The 20,452-nt window shown below is 46.9% G+C and overlaps 2 protein-coding genes across 4 annotated transcripts in view; both read right to left on the bottom strand.

The window, feature by feature from the left end:
• The window catches only part of ZNF83 (zinc finger protein 83), a 97,554-nt gene that overhangs the window by 62,912 nt on the left and 14,190 nt on the right, over nucleotides 1–20,452 (bottom strand). The gene's annotated exons all lie outside the window — the stretch shown is intronic.
• On the bottom strand, nucleotides 1,159–20,352 carry LOC104650293 (uncharacterized). Of its 2 annotated transcripts, XM_074385568.1 has the most exons (4): nucleotides 20,300–20,352; nucleotides 14,012–14,093; nucleotides 10,911–11,037; nucleotides 1,159–2,726 (listed from the first exon to the last, which is right to left on the bottom strand). In XM_074385568.1, the coding sequence occupies exons 2-4, from the start codon at nucleotides 14,024–14,026 to the stop codon at nucleotides 1,303–1,305; spliced, it is 1,566 nt and encodes a 521-aa protein (XP_074241669.1). In that variant the 5' UTR covers nucleotides 14,027–14,093; nucleotides 20,300–20,352; the 3' UTR covers nucleotides 1,159–1,302. The 2 variants fall into 2 exon arrangements, with proteins under 2 accessions (XP_074241669.1, XP_074241670.1); XM_074385569.1 differs by lacking the exons at nucleotides 10,911–11,037; nucleotides 20,300–20,352.

A 20,452-nucleotide genomic window follows, 5' to 3' on the forward strand; every position in this document is an offset into this window, starting at 1 on the left:
CCTGCTGGGTTGAGGGAGTGACTCCAATGTCACTTAATGCTTGATGGGTTTGATATACTCACTGCATTTGAAACCATTATCTGAAGAATGAATTTTCTGATGTTCTTCAAGGAGTGACCCTGGAATGAAGACCTTGCCACTCACTCTTATGACATTTCTAAGATTTCTGTCCTGTATGGATTCTCTGACGTCTAATGACTTGTGAACGTGAAGTCCAGGCTCTGCCACAATCATCACACTAGTGAGGTTTCCCTCCCGCACAAATTCTCCTGTTTTGTATAAGATGAAGGCTGACTGAAGACTTTGCCACAACCATGACATTTGTAAGATTTCTTTCCAGTATGAGTTTGCCATGGAATTTCAAGGTTTAAACGATGTCTGAAAAGTCTGCCACATTTATTACACTTGTAGCATCTCTCATTATGGATCTCCAATGATTTGCAATGGTTGTAGGGTTACTGAAGCCTGTATGACAATCATTACATCCATAAAGCTTCCCCATGCCATGCATTGCTGGATGGTGAATAAGTGTTAACTGTGTACTAAAGGTTTGTCACACTCCTCTCACCTGTAAGATTTCTCTCCAGTGTCAATTCTAGCATGTTGTTCCAAGTGTGAATCACGAGAGCCTCCTCACAAACCTTACATTTGTATGGTTTCTCTCCAGCATGAATTCTCTAACGTCATTCAAGGTGTGACTTGGGATGGAAGACTTTGTCATATTCTTAGCATTAATAAATTTCTCTCCAGTATGAAGTCTATGATGACATGCAAGTTTTGATTTTTGATTAAAATCTTGCTACAGTCATTACACTTACATGTTTCTCTCTAGTAAGAAATCAGTAGCCGGGCGCGGTGGCTCAAGCCTGTAATCCCAGCACTTTGGGAGGCCGAGGCGGGTGGATCGCGAGGTCGAGAGATCGAGACCATCCTGGTCAACATGGTGAAACCCCGTCTCTACTAAAAATACAAAAAATCAGCTGGGCATGGTGGCACGTGCCTGTAATCCCAGCTACTCAGGAGGCTGAGGCAGGAGAATTGCCTGAACCCAGGAGGCGGAGGTTGCGGTGAGCCGAGATCGCGCCATTGCACTCCAGCCTGGGCAACAAGAGCGAAACTCCGTCTCAAAAAAAAAAAAAAAAAAAAAAAAAAAAGAAATCAGTAACATGGAAGGTTTGCTTTTCTATTAAAAACACTGCCACATTCAATACACTTCTAAGGTCTCCCTCCAGTATGAAGTATATGATGACATGAAAGGTTTGATTTTTGATTAAAAAAAAAAACCAAACATCGATTACACTTCTAAGGTTTCTCTCCAGTAGGAAGCCTACGATGGAATACAAGCAATGACATCCGACTGAAGGTCTTGCCACGCTCATTATATTTGTGAGGTTTCTCTCCAGTGTGACCTCTAGTATGTTGTGTCAGGTACGAACTACACCTGAAAGCCTTATCACAAACCTTACATTTGTATGGTTTCTCTCCAGTATGAATTCTTCCATGAATTCTAAGGTCGTTTTTCCACCTGAAAATTCTGTCACATTCTTCACATTTGTAAGGTTTCTCTCCAGTATGAACTCTACGATGACATGTAAGGGTTGATTTTTGACGAAAAAACTTGCCACATTCATTACACTTGTAAGGTTTCTCTCCAGTGTGAATTCTAGTATGTTGTATCAGTTGTGAAGGAAACCTGCAAGCCTTGCCACAAACCTTACATTTGTATCGTTTCTCTCCATGAATTTTCCTATGTCTTTTTAGTTCTAAGTTCCGACTAAAATATTTGTCACATTTTTCACATCTGTAAGGTTTCTCTCCAGTATGAAGCCTACGATGGCATGCAAGGACTGATAGGTGTTTAAAAACCTTTCCACATTCATGACACTTGTAAGATTTCGTTCCGGTATGTATTGCCTTATGAATTTCAAGGGCTGAATTTTGACCAAAGGTCCTGCCACACTCATTGCACTTGGAAGGTTTCTCTACAGTATGAAGTCTACAATGGCGTGCAAGGATTGACTGCCGACTGAAGTTCATGCCACACTCATTACACTTGTAAGGTTTCTCACCAGTGTGACATCTGTGATGGCGTTTAAGGTTTCGCTTCTGATTAAAGACTTTTCCACATACATCACATATATATTGTTTCTCTCCTAAATGGATTATCTGATGTTTCCTTAAGAGTGAGCTAGAATTACATGCTTTGCCACTCTCACTATGTTGGAAAAATTTTTCTGTCATGCGTGCGTCCTGTTGATGTGTAAGTAATGAAGAATGGAGGAAATTATTTTCATGGTTATTAGAAATATGGGTTTCGGGCCTACAAGAAATCCTTTGGGATGCTGAAACCGAGGAAACATCACTGACAGATTTCTCAACTTGATTACCAATTTTCCCTTCAGTCTGAAATATGTGCAGTTGAGGCAGATGTGAATGAAAGCTTACTCCAAGCTCATCTTTAATAGGCTTGTTTCCAGCATGCCTTTGATCGTATCGCTCTGTACTACTAGTCAACTTTCTTGTTTTTGTCATAGGAGTTTCACGGTTATTTCTTTCCTTTACTTCCCACTGAAACTCAAAGTCACGAGTATCTTTCTCAATTTCCTGCAAGCAAAAGTCTCCAATGTGATGACTTTCATGTGTTTCCAATCTCCCCGTGTGGAACATTTCTGTATCGCCCTTTGCTGTTAATGAGAACTTCTTCATCATGCATTTGGAAGAGATATCTACAAAATATAAACACCAATAGGTTTCCAATTGAGTACAGATGGTAAATAATACTGAAATGTGTAAATATGACACAGAAAAGTTTCCCAAACATGATCTTCAAAGTTTTGGAACACAAAAGGAGTGAGATTCTTTACTAAATAAAGGTCGATTATATGTGCTTCAAGTCATTTCCACAGAAGCCTATTTCCGATATCAGGACCACACAGTGACAGGGCACAAACATCTGTAAGCCTCAAGTAAGAAGTATTTTTCTACTGTAACCCTAATGTGTATAACAGTTAGCAAAAAACATATCATTGTCACCTCAATAAATTAAAAAATTTATATTCTTCATATTTATAGTGTATTTACTGTATACAAATAAATGCTCAAGAACCATCTAGTGGCCGGGTGCGGTGGCTCAAGCCTATAATCCCAGCACTTTGGGAGGCCGAGGTGGGTGGATCACGAGGTCAAGAGATAGAGACCGTCCTGGTCAACATGGTGAAGCCCTGTCTCTACTAAAAATATAAAACCTTATTGAGGCAGGAGAATTGCCTGAACCAAGGAGGCAGAGGTTGCGGTGAGCCGAGATGGCGCTATTGCACTCCAGCCTGGGTAACAAAAGTGAAACTCAGTCTCCAAAAAAAAAAAAAAAAAAAAAAAAAAGAACCATATAGTATACTGTATTGATAAATAATCCACTGCAAGCTCATGTAAGCATAACCAAAATCAATGGAAATTTTGTATTATGAAACAAGCATAGCCCTAAGAAGTGATTAAATGATTATAAAAATTGGCCAGACCTGGTGGCCCACGCCTGTAGTCACAGCTACTCAAGAGGGTGACGCACAAGAATCACTTGAACCTGGAAGGCAGAGGTTTCAGTGAACCGAGACTACACCACTGTACTTCATCCTGTGACAAAGTGAGACTCCATCTCTATTATTTATTTATTTATTTATTTATTATGAGGAGTCTCACTCTGTTGCCCAGGCTGGAGTGCAATGGCGCGATCTCGGCTCACTGCAACCTCCGCCTCCCGGTTTCAAGCGATTCTCCTGCCTCAGCCTCCCAAACAGCTGGGATTACAGGCACCCGCCACCATGCCTGGCTAATTTTTGTATTTTTAGTACAGACAAAGTTTCAATATCTTGGCCAGGCTGATCTCGAACTCCTGACCTCGTGATCCCCCCGCCTCAGCCTCCCAAAGTGCTGGAATTATAGGCATGAGACACCACACCCAGCCGAGACTTCATCTCAAAAAAAATAAATAAATAAAATAAAATATTAATACAGTATTTTTCTAAATAAATGTCATAAAATTACATATATTGGGAGAACAGGTATTTTGTGACTTTTTCAAAACAATTATATATATATATGTATTTTTTTTTTTTTTTTGAGACGGAGTTTCGCTCTTGTTACCCAGGCTGGAGTGCAATGGCGCGATCTCGGCTCACCGCAACCTCCGCCTCCTGGGTTCAGGCAATTCTCCTGCCTCAGCCTCCTGAGTAGCTGGGATTACAGGCACGAGCCACCATGCCCAGCTAATTTTTTGTATTTTTAGTAGAGACGGGGTTTCACCATGTTGACCAGGATGGTCTCGATCTCTTGACCTCGTGATCCACCCACCTCAGCCTCCCAAAGTGCTGGGATTACAGGCTTGAGCCACCGCGCCCGGCCCACAATTTTATATTTTTAATTTTTTGAGGCAGTCTCACTCTGTCCCCCAGGCTGGAGTGCAACGATGACACCTCTACTTACTGCAACCTCCACCTCCTGGGTTCAAAGGATTCTTCTGCCTCAGCCTCCTGAATAGCTGGAATTACAGGCATGCATCACCAAACCCAGCTGATATTTGTATTATTAGAGGTAAGGTTTCACAATGTTGGCCAGGCTGGTCTCAAACTCCTCACCTCAGGTGATCCACCTGCCTCAGCCTCCCAAAGTCTTGGGATTACAGTCATAAGCCCCTGTGCCCAGAGGCACTTTGTGATATTACCAAGTGGAGTGTGTCAGTTATATTGCAGACCACATACCAAGAAGCCAGATGTAAAATCATAAAAATTAGTTGGTCGGGTGTGGTGGCTCACAGCTGTTATTCCAGCACTTTGGGAGGCCAAGGCAAATGGATCATGATGTCAGGAGTTCAAGACCAGCCTGGCCAACTAACCAAAACCCCGTCTCTATTAAAAATACAAAATTTAGCTGGGTGTGGTGGCACGCACCTTTAACCCAGCTACTGAGGAGTCTGAGGCGGGAGAACTGCTTGAACCCAGGAGGCAAAAGTGGCAGTGAGCTGAGACCATGCCATTGCAATCCAGCTTGAGTGACACAGTGATACTCCATCTCAAAAAAAAAAAACCAAAAACTGATTTTGGGCCAGGTGCGGTGGCTCACGCCTGTAATCCCAGCATTTTGGGAGGCTGAGGTGGGTGGATCACAAGGTCAGAGTTCAAGACCAGTCTCGCCAAGATGGTAAAACCCGGTCTCTACTAACAATACAAAAAGTAGCCAGTGTGGTAGGGGATGCCTATAATCCCAGTGCCTCGGGAGGCTGAGACAGAGAACTGCTTAAATCCAGGAGAAACAGGCTGCAGTGAGCTGAGATCGTGCCACTGCACTCCATCCTGGGTGACAGAGCAAGACTCTGTCTCAAAAAAAAAAAAAAAAAATTAATAAATATTGTAACCAATGACAAAACCAGCAAGCAAACAGTAGTACATTTATACAGTCTACAGAATTCTAAACAAGTCCCTCTTAAGAAAAAAGCCACAACTTCTACTTAGCACCAGCACACCATATAAAAAGTGAAATAAACGGTAAGATCACTACCTTCTGAATGAACCCCAGCACACCATTGAAGAGACACACTATAAACAATCGAAAATCAAAAACTCAATATTATTTTGAAATAAAAACACTCAATACACACAGAATACAAAAATCTTACCTCAACATAATAAAGACCATTTAGGAGAAGCCCACAGTTACCATCACAGTGGATGGTCAAAGCCTGAAATCTCTTCCTCTAAGATCAGAAAAGAGACTAAGAAGGCTGCTTTTGCTATTTCTATTCATTCAGCATGTTACTGGAATCCTGACTGAATAAATTAGACACAAGAAAAAGAAAGAAATGCCAAGCAGTGGGGAAAAAAAGTAAAATGGTCTGTGTTCACAGAAGACATCATCTGATATGTGGAAATCACTAAAGATTCCATGGAAGACTGGGCACGGTGGCTCATGCCTGTAATCCCAGCATTGTGGGAGGCTGAAGTCGGCAAATCACAACGTTAGCAGTTCGAAGCCAGCCTAATATGGTAAAATCCTGTCTCTACTAAAAATACAAAAATTAAAGGAACATAATCCCAGCTACTCAGAAGGCTGAGACAGGAGAATCACTTGAACCTGAGAGGCGGAGTTTGCAGTGACTCAAGGTCGCACCACTGGACTCCAGCCTCGGCGACAGAGCTACACTCTGTTTCAAAAAAAAAAAAAAAAAAAAGAAAGAAAGATTCCATGAGAAAACTGTGGAAATTATGTATTTCATCAGGGATTAATATTTAGAAAATACAAGGAATTTTTACAAGTTGGCAACAAAAATCAAAAAACACAATTAGAAAATGAGTCTAGGAACTGAATACACATTTCTCCAGAAACGACAGACAAATCACCAATAAGCATAGAATAGCACCAAAAAATAAAGATAAAAAACATAGCATGTAGGAAAAAACAATAACTACTAATGAAACATCATCTCAAGTGCATTAAAAGATTTAGCATCCATAAGAATAGACAATAAGTGTTGGCAAAAATGCAGACATGGCCAGGAGCAGAGACTCACTTTGGGAGGCTGAGACGGGTGGATCATCTCAGGTCAGGAGTTCGAAACCAGCCTGACCAACATGGAGAAGCCCCATCTCTACTAAAAGTACAAAATTAGCCAGACACGGTGGCGCAAGCCTGTAATCCCAGCTACACAGGGGGCCGAGGCAGGAGAATCACTTGAACACAGGAGGCGGAGGTTGCGATGAGCAGAGATCACACCATTGCACCCCAGCCTGGGCATCAAGAGTGAAAATCTGTTTCAAAAAATAATAAATCAATTTTTTTTTTAAGCGCTAAGGCAGGGGTCCCCAAACTTTTTACACAAGGGGCCAGTTCACTGTCCCTCAGACCGTTGGAGGGCCGGACTACGCAAGGTGTGACACCCTTCACAGCCAGCGCTGCTGCCTCCACTATCCCAGACAGCAGTATACAGTGTCACAGGCCCAGCACCGCCTCCAGTGCTGTATACAGGGACAGCGGTGATCAGCCTGTGACACTGTGTATACAACGTCCTGGACATCTGCAGCAGCGGTGGGCCTCTTCTGTGGGAAGCCCACTGCTGCTTGTTTCCCCTATTATAAGACACCTCCTAAAAATAAGACAGCCCCCGTCTTTTGGGGGTAAAATTAAAATGAGACAGGGTCTTATAATAGGGGAAACACGGCGTGTAGTAATGTGGGGGGAGACTTTTGGGCAAAGGGAGGTTATAGGGGCCATTATGTTGTTGTACATTTGGGGGAGTATGGGGGCCACTGTACTGTGTAGTAATGGTTATAATGCTTTGCCTTTCTTCCTACTTCTGCTGTTATTTCACACTGCTTCCGGTCATGTGGGGTGCTGCAGCCGCAGACCGGATGTGCGTCATATGACGCGCTTCGGGAACCCTGACGCATACGTCCTGCATCACCGGAAGCAGCACTGTACGTGAGCAACTCTGCATCCGCATCCTGTGCTCCGCTCACTGACCACCAATGAAAGAGGTGCCCCTTGCTGAAGTGCAGTGGGGACCAGATAAATGGCCTCAGGGGGCCGCATGCGGCCCGCAGGCCGTAGTTTAGGGATCCCTGCGCTAAGGTGAAAAAGCCTTTTGCACTGTTGCTGTGAATGTATAATGGGATAGCACCTTTTAAAAAATCATGTAACAGTTCCTCAAATAATTCGTAATTGAATAACCCCATGACCCAAAAAATGGAAAATAGGATCTTTAAGAATATCTCTAGTGACAGATACAGATAACAGATTTTTTTGTTTTGTTTTTGAGACAGAGTCTAGAAACAAAAACAGTCTACTCCACCTAGACGGGAGTACAATGGCCCCTGATCTCAGCTCACCATAACCACACCTTCTGGTTCAAGCGAGTCTCCTACCTCAGCCTCCTGAGTAGCTGGGATTAAAAGTGTGCACCGGCCGGGCGCGGTGGCTCAAGTCTTTAATCCCAGCACTTTGGGAGGCCGAGGAGGGTGGATCATGAGGTCGAGAGATCGAGACCATCCTGGTCAACATGGTGAAACCCCGTCTCTACTAAAAATACAAAACATTAGCTGGGCATGGTGGTGCGTGCCTGTAATCCCAGCTAATCAGGAGGCTGAGGCAGGAGAATTGCTTGAACTCAGGAGGCGGAAGTTGCGGTGAGCCGAGATCACGCCATTGCACTCCAGCCTGGGTAACAAGAGTGAAACTCCGTCTCAAAAAAAAAAACGTTAGCTGGGCATGGTGGCGCGTGCCTGTAATCCCAGCTACTCAGGAGGCTGAGGCAGGAGAATTGCCTGAACCCAGGAGGCGGAGGTTGCGGTGAGCCAAGATCGCGCCATTGCACTCCAGCCTGGGGAACAAGAGCGAAACTCCGCAAAAAAAAAAAAAAAAAAGTTTCCATCACCATGCCCAGCTAAGTTTTTTTTCTTTTGTATTTTTAGTAAAGATGGGGTTTCACCACGTCGGCCAGGCTGCTCTCCAACTCCTGACCTCAGCTGATCTGCCCCTTGGAACTTCCAAAGTGCTGGTATTACAGGCTTGAGCCACCACGCCTGGCCTCACAGTATTATTTATAACAGTAAAGAGAAGGAACCAACCCAGATGTCCATCGACAGATAACCATATGAACAAACGGTGGAATACACACACAATGGAATACTATTCAGCTTGAAAAACAAACTGGCACAGTGCCAAGGGCAGCGGCTCACGCCCATAATCCCAGCACTGCGGGACTCCGAGGCAGGTAAATCACATCAGGCCAGGAATTCAAAGTCATCCTGGCCAATATGGCGAAAGAGCCATCTGCAAGAGAACTAGCAAAAATGAATCAGGCAAGGTGACACACGTCTGTAATCCCAGCTACTCAGAAAGCTGAGGTAGCAGGATCACTTGATCCCAGAAGGCAGGTGGCAGTCAGCCAATATCACACTACTACACTATACCCTGGGTGACAGAGTAAGAGTCTGTCTCAAAAAAAGAAAAGTAAAGTAAATGAAAAGCCATTCCCTGACACAACAATACTCACAATGATGAAGACTATCACCGAAAATAAGGAACTGAGGATTAAATAAAATAAAAATGCATTTATAATGCATAGAAACTGGCCAGGCACAATGGCTCATGCCTGCACTCCCAATATTCGAGAGGCTGAGGCAGGCAGATCACCTGAGGTCAGAACTTCAAGAACAGTCTGGGCCAGGCGTAGTGGCTCATGCCTGTAATCCCAGCACTTTGGGAGGCCGAGGCAGGTGGATCACCTGAGGTCAGGAGTTCAAGACCAGCCTGACCAACATGAAGAAATCCTGTCTCTAAAAAAAAAAAAAAAAAAAAAAAAAAAAAAAAAACGCCAACATGGAGAAACCACGTCTCTACTAAAAATACAAAACTATCGAGGCATGGTGGTGTAGTGGGTATGTGTGATCCCAGCTACTCAGCAGGTTAAGGCAGGGGAATCACTTGAACCTGGAAGGTGGAGGATGCAGTGAGCAAAGATCACATCGCTGCACTCAAGTCTGGGCAATAAAGCAAGACTCCAACTCAAAATAAATAAACAAACAAGTTAAAAGCCACTGTGTCTTAAACAAAGGACAGAACTAAAATATGGGGACCTCATTCAACCTCACAAGCTCTCCCTCAATAAGACTGATGAAAACATATCTGTTACAGGGTTGATCCTACCCCAAACTGAGCAGAAGTTTTCTTGTTAAAAATGAACAATGACACATATTGGTGTGAAAAAAGTGAAATGCACAAGAGATCAGTCAAAAGCCTCATACATATGAAGCTGTGAGCCAGAATGATGGCCTCCTTTGGAGGAATTTCAACAACACTGACCACTGCTTAGAGATGATTATTAGTTTATGAGATAAACATTATCACAGTGCTACTGGCAGAGGCTTCTGTGATGCTGCTCAAAACCCAAAATAGGCAGGGCATGGTGGCTCAGGCCTGTAATCCCAGCACTTCAGGAGGGTCAAGTAGGTGGATCACCTGAGGTCAGGAGTATGAGCCCAGCTTGGGCAACAAGGTGTATCTCTACTGAAATACAAAAACTGGCCAGGCGTGGTGGCCCACACTTGTAATGCCAGCTGCAAGGGAGGCTCAAGCAGGAGAATTGCTTGAATCCAGAAGGTTGCAGTGAGCTGAGACTGTGCCATTGTACTCCAGCCTAGGTGACAGACGGAGACTCTTTGTCTCAAAAAGCAAAAGTAAAACCAAAACCAAAACCAAAAAAAAAACCCAAGCACTACGGTGATAACACTTCACAGTCAGTGTCATGCTTTCTATTTCATATCCTGGGCGACGCTGACAATTGTACTCAGGGATTCCAGGGGCTTCTCTGCCTAGAGCAGGATGGTTCAATTATATTAGTGAAAGCGTTCTTCACAAATTTTGTTTCTATGTAAATCCACTTCACAGGAGAGTCCCTAACAAGCTATCCATGACCGATAGGAGGGTCATCACTGCAGCAAATAATGACATGCACATGTAAAGCATATGCAGAAGTCAGGGACGATGGATCACCTGTATTCCCAGCACTTTGGGAGACCAAGGCAGGTGGATCACCTGAGGTCCGGAGTTCGAGACCAGCCTGACCAACATGGAGAAACCTCGTCTCTACTGAAAATACAAAATTAGCTGGGCATGGTGGCGCAGGCTTGTAATCCCAGCTACTTGGGAGGCTGAGGCAGGAGAACAGCTTGAACCCCAGAGGCAAAGGGTGTGGTGAGGCGAGATCCCACCACTGCACTCCACCCTGGACAAGAGTGACTGTCTCAAAAACAAACAAACAAGAAAGCATAATGTATGGGGCAAAATCACAAAAAGAAAGATAAAACCAGGAAGAGCCAAGATAGACAAGGGCAGATTCCTCATGTCTGGAGGGACGTTTTCCTCACCCACAGACTCCAGGTTCCTGTAGTTCTCCAACATCACTTCCCGGTATAAAGCCCTCTGTGCAGGGGTCAGGCATATCCACTCCTCCGATGAGAATTCTATAGCCACATCCTTGAAAGTCAAGTGTCCCTAAAATAAAAAACACATCTCAACAATACATGGAGGTGAGTTACCACCTTCCCATGAAATAAGAAAAGAGAAATTAAGTATCCACCTCACTAAAGACTGTTCCAACAAACACATGTTAAGGTATTTTTTGAACATTTCTTCTCTATTGCTGCATTTTATTGTACTTTCTCATGAAAGATTTTTTTTTTTTTTTTTTTTTTTTTTTTTGAGACGGAGTTTCGTTCTTGTTACCCAGGCTGGAGTGCAATGGCGCGATCTCGGCTCACCGCAACCTCCGCCTCCTGGGTTCAGGCAATTCTCCTGCCTCAGCCTCCCGAGTAGCTGGGATTAGAGGCACGTGCCACCACGCCCCGCTAATTTTTTTGTATTTCTTTTTTTTTTTTAAGATGGGGTTTCACCATGTTGGTCAGGCTGGTCTTGAACTCCCGACCTCAGGTGATCCGCCAGCCTTGGCCTCCAAAGTGCTTGGATTACAGGCGTGAGCCACCGCGCCCGGCCAATTTTTTTGGATTTTTAGTAAAGACGGGGTTTTACCATGTTGACCAGGATGGTCTCGATCTATTGACCTCGTGATCCACCCACCTCGGCCTCCCAAAGTGCTGGGATTACAGGCTTGAGCCACCGCGCCCGGCTGAAAGATTTTAAGATCCCCAAAGTCACTAGAGAAGTCTTGGGTTTATGGACAATATAAAAAATACACAAATAAAATGGAAACACAAGGCCGGACAGGACGGCTCATGCCTATACTCCCAACACTTTGGGAGGCCAAGGTGGGCAGATTATTTGAAGTCAAGAGTTCGAGACCGGCCTGGTGCGGTGGCTCCTGACTGTAATCCCAGCACTTTGGGAGGCTGAGGCGGGCAGATCACAAGGTCAGCAGACCAAGACCAGCCTTGCCAACATGGCGAAAGCCTGACTGTACTAAAAATACAAAAATTAGTGGGGCATGGTGGCAAGTGCCTGTAATCCCTGCTACTCAGAAGGCTGAGGCAGAAGAATTGTTTGAACCCAGGAGCTGGAGGTTGCAGTGAGCTGACATAGCACCATTTTACTCCAGCCTGGGTGACAGAGCAAGACTGTCTAAAAAAATAAATAAAAGATTAGTTAGCTGCTGCGTGTGCTGACACATGCCTCACCATTCTAGCTCTTTGGGAGGGTAAAGTGTGGATGACGTGAGCCCAGGAGTTCAAGGCTGCTATAAACTAGAATTGTGCCACTGTACTCCAGTCCTGGGCACAGAATGACACATTTTCTCATTTGTCTTTTTTTTTTGAGATGGAGTCCAGCACTGTTGTCCAGCCTGTATTGCAACAGTACGATGTGGACTCCCTGCCACATCTGCCTCCCAGGCTCAAGCGATTCTCCTGCCTCAGCCTCCCGAGTACCTGGGACTGCAGGCAGGTGCCACCATGCCCAGCTAATTTTTTTTATTTTTAGTAGAGACAGGGTTTCACCACGTTAACCAGGATGGTTTCAAACACCTCACGTCGTGATCTACCGGCATCAACCTCCCAAAATGCCGGAATACAGGCGTGAGCCACGATTCTGCTTTTCTTTTTTCTTTTTTTTTTTTTTTCAACAGAGTCTCTGTCTGTCACCCAGGCTGGACTGCAGCACAGTCTCGGCTTGTTGCAACCTCCACCTTCTGGGGTCAAGTGATTCTCCTGCCTCAGCCTCCTGAGTAGCAGAGATTACAGGCATGCACCATCACAACAAGCTAATTTTTTTTTTTTTTTTTTTTGAGACGGAGTTTCGCTCTTGGTACCCAGGCTGGAGTGCCATGGCGCGATCTCGGCTCACTGCAACCTCTGCCTCCTGGGTTCGGGCAATTCTCCTGCCTCAGCCTCCTGAGTAGCTGGGATGACAGGCACGCGCCACCACGCCCAGCTAATTTTTTGTATTTTTAGTAGAGACGGGGTTTCACTATGTTGACCAGGATGGTCTCGATCTCTCGACCTCGTGATCCACCCGCCTCGGCCTCCCAAAGTGCTGGAATTACAGGCTTGAGCCACCACGCCCGGCCTTTTTTTTTTTTTTTTTTTTTTTGAGACGGAGTTTCGCTCTTGTTACCCAGGCTGGAATGCAATGGTGTGATCTCGGCTCACCGCAACCTCCGCCACCTGGGTTCAGGCAATTCTCCTGCCTCAGCCTCCTGAGTAGCTGGGATTACAGGCACGTGCCACCATGCCTATCTAATGTTTTGTATTTTTAGTAGAGACGGGGTTTCACCATGTTGACCAGGATGGTCTCGATCTCTTGACCTTGTGATCCACCCGCCTCGGCCGCCCAAAGTGCTGGGATTACAGTCTTGAGCCGCCGTGCCCGGCCAACACCAAGCTAATTTTTGAATTTTTAGTAGAGATGAGGTTTCAGCATGTTGGCAAGGCTGCCTTTGAACTCCTGACCTTTAGTGATCCATCTGCCTCGGCCTCCCAAAGTCCTGAGATTTATAGGCATGAGCTACCGCACCCAGACAAAACAAAATGTCTTTTAAAAAAAAAAAAAAAGTTTGGAGTCAGAGACATGTTGATCTACTAGTGTAGCTTCCACTGCATTACCAAATTATTGGTCTCCTTTTCCAGAATTTACCAGACATCTGTGCACAGTAACCTATGTGTTTCATACGTGGTTTCTCTGATCTGGTCAACAAAGGTCTTACATCCAGATGTGGCCCCTGAACCATCCAGGCTGCCCAGCAGCACTGACATCACGGGGCCCACACCCCGTGTCCATTCAGGTCTGGTGTCAGCCCTTCCCATGACCATGCCCAGTGGAGTCTCTTCCTGAGTTCATGTCACTGGGTCACAGGAGATGGAATCTCAGAGGAGATGACAGGAACCGAGGGAAGGCATGGGTGATTGTGAGCCAACGTGTCAGGCAGGACGCTTCAGACCCAGAACACACTGGCTACTACAATACCTGGCATTTCAGAAAGGAAAGAGACAGATGAATCCACCGAGCAGTGTCACTTTACCTGAGGAAGAGCCATGCCTGGCTCCTTTTCTTGCCTCTTCTGAGCTGCTTCCTCACTTAACCTGAGCCTTTAGAAATCAACCCTGTACGTGAAAAAAATTTAAGACTTAACGTTAGAAAAAACTGATTCCCGACTCCCTTCCTGGGACAACACACACAAAGTGGGGACACCTCACCCTGTAGAAAGACGGGCCTCTGCTGCCCACTGCACCAGAGATCATGCAGAGAGAAGACAGTCCCGCAGGAACACCTGCAACTGTGTGTTTCACCCTGGTCTTCAGATCTCACTCCCCTCCTGGAGAAGCCCCACACACCAGGCAGCAGTGGGGAGCTCGGCTGGACTGAGCTCCTCTTCAGGGCACAGACCCTGCCCTGACCAAATCCCATCCACAGCACAGCCCCTCCCCTCTCTGTGGATCACAGGCTCAGCTCAGTCCTCAGAACTGGGGGACACAGAGCCCTGACCCTCAGTGCTGCTCACAGATTACTATCACCTGGGACACTGTAGGTATTACTGAGGGTGGGTTCCATCCCATCAGAATAAGCATCTCTGGTAAAGCAGAAGAATGTTCTATTTGCAAAATGCCTCTGCACTCGAATGTGAAGCCAGGGCTCAGCGCCACTCAGAGGGGTGAGCCCAGCACAGCCACGCGTTCTGGTTCTGCTCTGCCCTTCGGGCCTTCTTCTCACCAGGATCCAGACAGTGGATAGCAAAGCCACAGCACTAATCTCAAGAACAGGCAGCGTGGACTAGAGGTGGGGTCAAGGTTGGGCTGCGTGAAAGGAAAATAAAACTTGGGGCCCCAAAATCACTAAGCAAAAGGGAAAAGCCAAGCTGGGATCTGCTTAGGAAAGCAGAATCCCCTTCTACTCAAAGCCACCCCTCTGCTCCCTGACATAGACGTGTATCTGGCTGCTGTCTTTGGAAAGGCTAATCAGAAACTCAAAGTGAGGATGCAGCACAGTGGCTCACACCTGTAATGGCAACACTTTGTGAGGCTGAGGCAGGCGGATCACTTGGGGTCAAGAGACTGAGACCAGGCTGACCAACATGGGGAAACCACGTCTCTAGTAGAAATACAAACACCTGGCTGGGTGAGGTGGCTCATGCCTGTAATCCCAGTACTCTGGGAGGCCAAGGCTGGCAGGTCGCTTGAGGTCAGGAGTTCGAGACCTCCCTGGCCAACATGGTGAAACCCTGTCTCTAATGAAAAATACATAAAAATTAGCCAGGCATGGTGGCGAGTGCCTATAATCCCAGCTATTCGGCAGCCTGAGGCAGGAGAATTGCTTGAACCCAGGAGGTGGAGGTTGCTGTGAGCCAAGACTGCACCACTGCAATCAGTGTGCACCACTGCAATCACAATTCAGCCTGTGTGCCAGAGCAAGACTCCAACTGAAAAAAACAAAAACGATGTGAGCTGTTAAGATTCTACAAAAACTTGTTGCAGAAGTAATTTTTTTTTTCCAATTAAAAAGCGGCTCCACATGGTGGCTCATGCCTGTAATCTCATCACTTTTGCAGTCCGATGAGGCTGGATCGTTTGAGCCTAGGAGTTCAAGATGAGCCTGGACAACATGGTAAAACCCGGTCTGTACAAAAAACAAACACCTGGCTGGGTGAGATGGCTCATGCCTGTAATCACAGCACATAGGGAGGCCAAGGCAGCCAGATCGCTTGAGATCAGGAGTTTGAGACCAGCCTCACAAACACAGAGAAACCCCATATCTACAAAAAATTCAAAAATTAGCTGAGTGTGGTGGGGCATGCTTGTAGTCCCAGCTACTCAGAAGGCTGAGGAAGGAGAATCGCTTGAACACTAGAGATGGAGGTTGCAGTGAGGCAAGATTGTGCAACTGCACTCCAGCCTGGGTGACAAAGAGAGTCTCAAAAAAAAAAAAAAGGATATTTATTTATTTATTTATTTAAAGATGGGGTTTCTTCATGATGGCCAGGGTGGTCTTGAACTCCTGACCTTAGGTGATCCACCCACCTCAGCCTCCCAAAATGCCAGGATTACAGGTATGAGCCACCACAACGGGCCTCGGATATATATTTATATATATAAACATTAGCGAGGCCTGGTGGGGCGTGCCTGTGGTCCCAGCAACTGTGGAGGCGAAGGCTGAGGTGGGAACATCACTTGAGCCCATGGGGTTGCAGCTGCAGTGAGCTCTAATCCTACCACTGCACTCCCGCCTGGGCAACAGTAACAGCGTCTCTAAAAAATAAAAATTGAAGGCCAGGAGCAGTGGGTCACGCCTGTAATGCCAGCACTTTGGGAGCCTAGGGCAGGCAGATCAGCTGAGGTCAGCCCGACAGAGATTGAGAAACCCAGTATCTACTAAAGATACAAAACTAGCCGGGCATGGGAATGTACGTCTGTAATCCCAGCTACTTGGAAGCAAAGACAGAAGAATCACTTGAACCCCAGGCATGGAGACTGCAGTGAGCAAAGATTGCGCCACTGCACTCCAGCGTGAGTGACGAGCAAAATTCCTCTCAAAAAAAAGAAATAAAGAAATAAAACTGAAAAAATAAAAAACTAATAAAATGAGAGGAACTAGAAAAAAGTAAACTTATTACAATAAGAGTTTTGAGAATTTTCAAAATTGTCAGCTGGAGTGCAAGAATGCAATCTCAGTTCACCACAACCTCCATCTCCCAGGTTGAAGTGATTCTCATGCCTCAGCCTCCTGAGTAGCTGGGATTACAGGTATTCGCACCATGCCAGGCGAAATTTTTGTAATTTTAGTAAAGACAGGGTTTCTCCATGTTGGTCAAGCTGTTCTTGAACTCTGTACCTCAGGTGATTCACTCGCCTCGGCTTCCCAAAGTGCTGGGATTACAGGCGGCAGCTACCGCGCCCGACCCAAAAGCACGTTTAACATTCTTTTTTGTTTTTGTTTTTGAAATGGAGTTTCACTCTTGCTACCCAGGCTGGAGTGCAATGGCGTGATCTCGGCTCACCGCAACCTCCGCCTCCTGGGTTCAAGCAATTCTCCTGCCTCAGCCTCCTGAGTAGCTGGGACTACAGGCATGAGCCACCATACCCAGCTAATTTTTTGTATTTTTAGTAGAGACGGGGTTTCACTATGTTGACCAGGATGGCCTCGATCTCTTGACCTCGTGATCCACCCGCCTCTGCCTCCCAAAGTTTAGTTATTAGATTATATATACAGAAGTCAACATGTCACAACTAATCAAATCCAATGAACTCACCCACTCATCTGTACCCAAAGCCCCCGCCCTTTTTTTCTTTTGAGACAGAATCTCACTGTTGACAGATGATGATCTTGGCTCACTGCAACCTGGACCTCCTGGGCTCAACTAATTCTTCTACCCACCACTCTATAGAGTAGCTGAGATTACAGGTGCGCATCATCACAGTTGGTTTTTTTGTTTTGTTTTGTTTTGTTTGTTTTGTTTTGTTTGTAGAGATGGGGTCCCACTATGTTGCCCAGGCTGGTCTGAAACTCCTGGACTCAAGCATCCTCTTGCCTCAGTCTCCTAAAAACTGCTGGGATTACAGGCGGGAGCCACTGTCCCCAGCCCCTCTTTCTCTATTACTTTTCTTTTCTTTTTTTTTTTTTTTTGAGACGGAGTTTCGCTCTTGTTACCCAGGCTGGAGTGCAATGGCGCGATCTTGGCTCACCGCAACCTCCGCCTCCTGGGTTCAGGCAATTCTCCTGCCTCAGCCTCCTGAGTAGCTGGGATTACAGGCACGCGCCACCACGCCCAGCTAATTTTTTTTGTATTTTTAGTAGAGACGGGGTTTCACCATGTTGACCAGGTTGGTCTCGATCTCTCGACCTTGTGATCCACCCGCCTCAGCCCCCAAAGTGCTGGGATTACAGGCTTGAGCCACCGCACCCGGCTTCTCTATTACTTTTCATCACATTCATTGCTTCCCTCCCTAATTCTGCACATCTCTCTCATTCTCCCCTTCTCTCTCTAGCTCTTTTTCTTTTCTTTTCCCCTGGGATTCTGCTCCTCACTTGTACCCTTCTCCTCTCCTGCTGTTTATCCCCTTCTTCCCTCTATTCCTCCTCTTCCGCCTCTTCTGCTCCGTCCTGCCAAATTATTTAACCTCTTGTTGCTCCTTCTCCCCAATCTTTTGATCATCCTCAATCTCCATGTATTTCCGACTCTTATTCTATCTCTGCTCCTTCTCTGCTCTCCCTGCTGAGTTCTCTCTACCCTGTTATACTCCCCCGTCCCCACTCTCTGGCACCCCACATCCCCAGGTGTCCTCCGTGCTGTGCTTCCCGCTGTTCTCCTTGCCACCAGCACCCTCTGCTCTGTCAGCCCCGGCTCCAAACGCCTCCTCGTCTCCCTCACTCTCCTGAGCCTCCCTCTTTGCTGCCCCATCCTTGCTTTGCTGCCCTTCATCTCCTCGATACTTCGAGCTTTTCTCTACACTTCTCCAGTTGCTTTTTCCTCCTTTTTTTTTTTTTTTGTTGTTGTTGTTTTTCTTTTTTTTTTTTTTTGAGACTGAGTTTCGCCCTTGTTACCCAGGCTGGAGTGCAATGGCGCGATCTCGGCTCACCGCAACCTCCGCCTCCTGGGCTCAGGCGATTCTCCTGCCTCAGCCTCCTGAGTAGCTGGGATCACAGGCACGTGCCACCATGCCCAGCCAATTTTTTGCACTTTTAGTAGAGACGGGGTTTCACCATGTTGACCAGGATGGTCTCGATCTCTCGACCTCGTGATCCACCCGCCTCGGCCTCCCAAAGTGCTGGGATTACAGGCTTGAGCCACCGCGCCCGGCTTGTTTTTTTTTTTTTTTTTTTTTCACTTTTGCTGTCTCTTGGCAAATCTCTCCCCCATCCCCGACTTTGCCATCTATTATAGGTCTTTCTCACTCTTCTTTTCTGTCTCAGGTTTTCTACTGCTCGGAACGAATTTTCCAGAGGCTGGAGCTGGACAGGCAAGAGCACCCCGTGTCACAGGACAGGTCCTGGGCACCTCCCCAATGCCGCTCAGCGGAAGCGGTAACTGAGGACGGGAGACCTGGGGAGCAGCAGGGCCCCTCAAAAGGAGGGAGGCGTGGGGGCAACGGCTTTTTAGAACAAAGGTGGAGTCTGCAGGATCCCACGACCAGGCAGAGGACGCGTGTTCCCAGGGACTGAGGCTGCGGGGCTGCCCTCAGGGGGCCAGAAGGGTGAGGGTGGGAGGCGCCCAGGGCGGGAATCCACCTGTCCAGTGAGGACTTCAAAAAGCGAGGGGCGGCCGGGCGCGGTGGCTCAAGCCTGTAATCCCAACACTTTGGGAGGCCGAGGCGGGTGGATCACGAGGTCAAGAGATCGAGACCATCCTGGTCAACATGGTGAAATCCCGTCTCTACTAAAAACACAAAAAATTAGCTGGGCATGGTGGCGCGTGCCTGTAATCCCAGCTACTCAGGAGGCTGAGGCAGGAGAATTGCCTGAACCCAGGAGGCGGAGGTTGCAGTGAGCCGAGATCGCGCCATGGCACTCCAGCCTGGGTAACAAGAGTGAAATTCCGTCTCAAAAAAAAAAAAAAAAAAAAAAAAAAAAGCGAGGGGCGGGGCTGGGCGTGTTGGCTCACGCCTGTAATCCAAGCACTTTGGAAGCCAAGGTGGGCGGATGACCTGAGGTTCCGAGTTCAAGACCAGCCTGACCAACATGCTGAAACCCCGTTGTTTTTTTTTTTTTTTTTTTTGAGACAGATTCTCACTCTGTCACCAGGCGCCAGGCTGGAGTGCAGTGGCGTGACCTCGGCTCACTGCAACCTCTGCCTCCCAGGTTCAAGCAATTCTCCTGCCTCAGCCTCCCGAGTAGCTGGGACTACAGGTGCACGCTACCACGCCCAGTTAATTTTTTTTGTATTTTTAGTAGAGACGGGGTTTCACCATGTTGGCCAGGATAGTCTCGATCTCTTGACCTCGTGATCCATCTGCCTCAGCCTCCCAAGGTGCTGGGATTACAGGCGTGAGCCACGGCGCCCGGCCTGAAACCCTATCTTTTGAAAAAAAAAAAAAAAAAAAAAAAAAGCGAGGGGCTGGAAGAGTTCGAAAAAGGTCTTGAGCAGGAAAAGGAAGTGTATACAGTGCCCTACCGCAGAAAAACCAGGGACGGGACAAGCCTGACGGCGACTTTAAACCACAAAGGGGGCGACCCTCGGACTCTCATGGGGCCGTCTCAATTTGCTCTGGGTGAAGGAAGACGGGTGAGAATTCCCAGTTCTGTGGGGACCCCACGTCCCAGGTACAGAAGGGCCGGGGACCTGGGAAGCGGAGACAGAATTCAGGACAGCGAAACTCACGCGTCGCAGAGGCACCCTCACGCCATGCGATCCGCTTCCGGGTTTGCGCGAGTCTGCGTGCGCAGGCCGGAAGTCAGTCCTGGGCGTGGCCCGCGGGATGTAGGCGGGGCCTGGGCAAGGTAGGGGCGGGGCGCAAGGCGGAGAGACCTGGCC

Source organism: Saimiri boliviensis, chromosome 14, assembly GCF_048565385.1.
Source record: "Saimiri boliviensis isolate mSaiBol1 chromosome 14, mSaiBol1.pri, whole genome shotgun sequence".
NCBI classification, from domain to species: Eukaryota; Metazoa; Chordata; class Mammalia; order Primates; family Cebidae; genus Saimiri; species Saimiri boliviensis.

Bases quoted from the DNA above. Each gene is read 5' to 3' on its own strand.
- LOC104650293 (XM_074385568.1), bottom strand. The intron at 2,727-10,910 runs GTGAGGAAAACG...TATATTTTGTAG, and splicing joins CAGGAACCTGGAGTCTGTGG to ATATCTCTTCCAAATGCATG.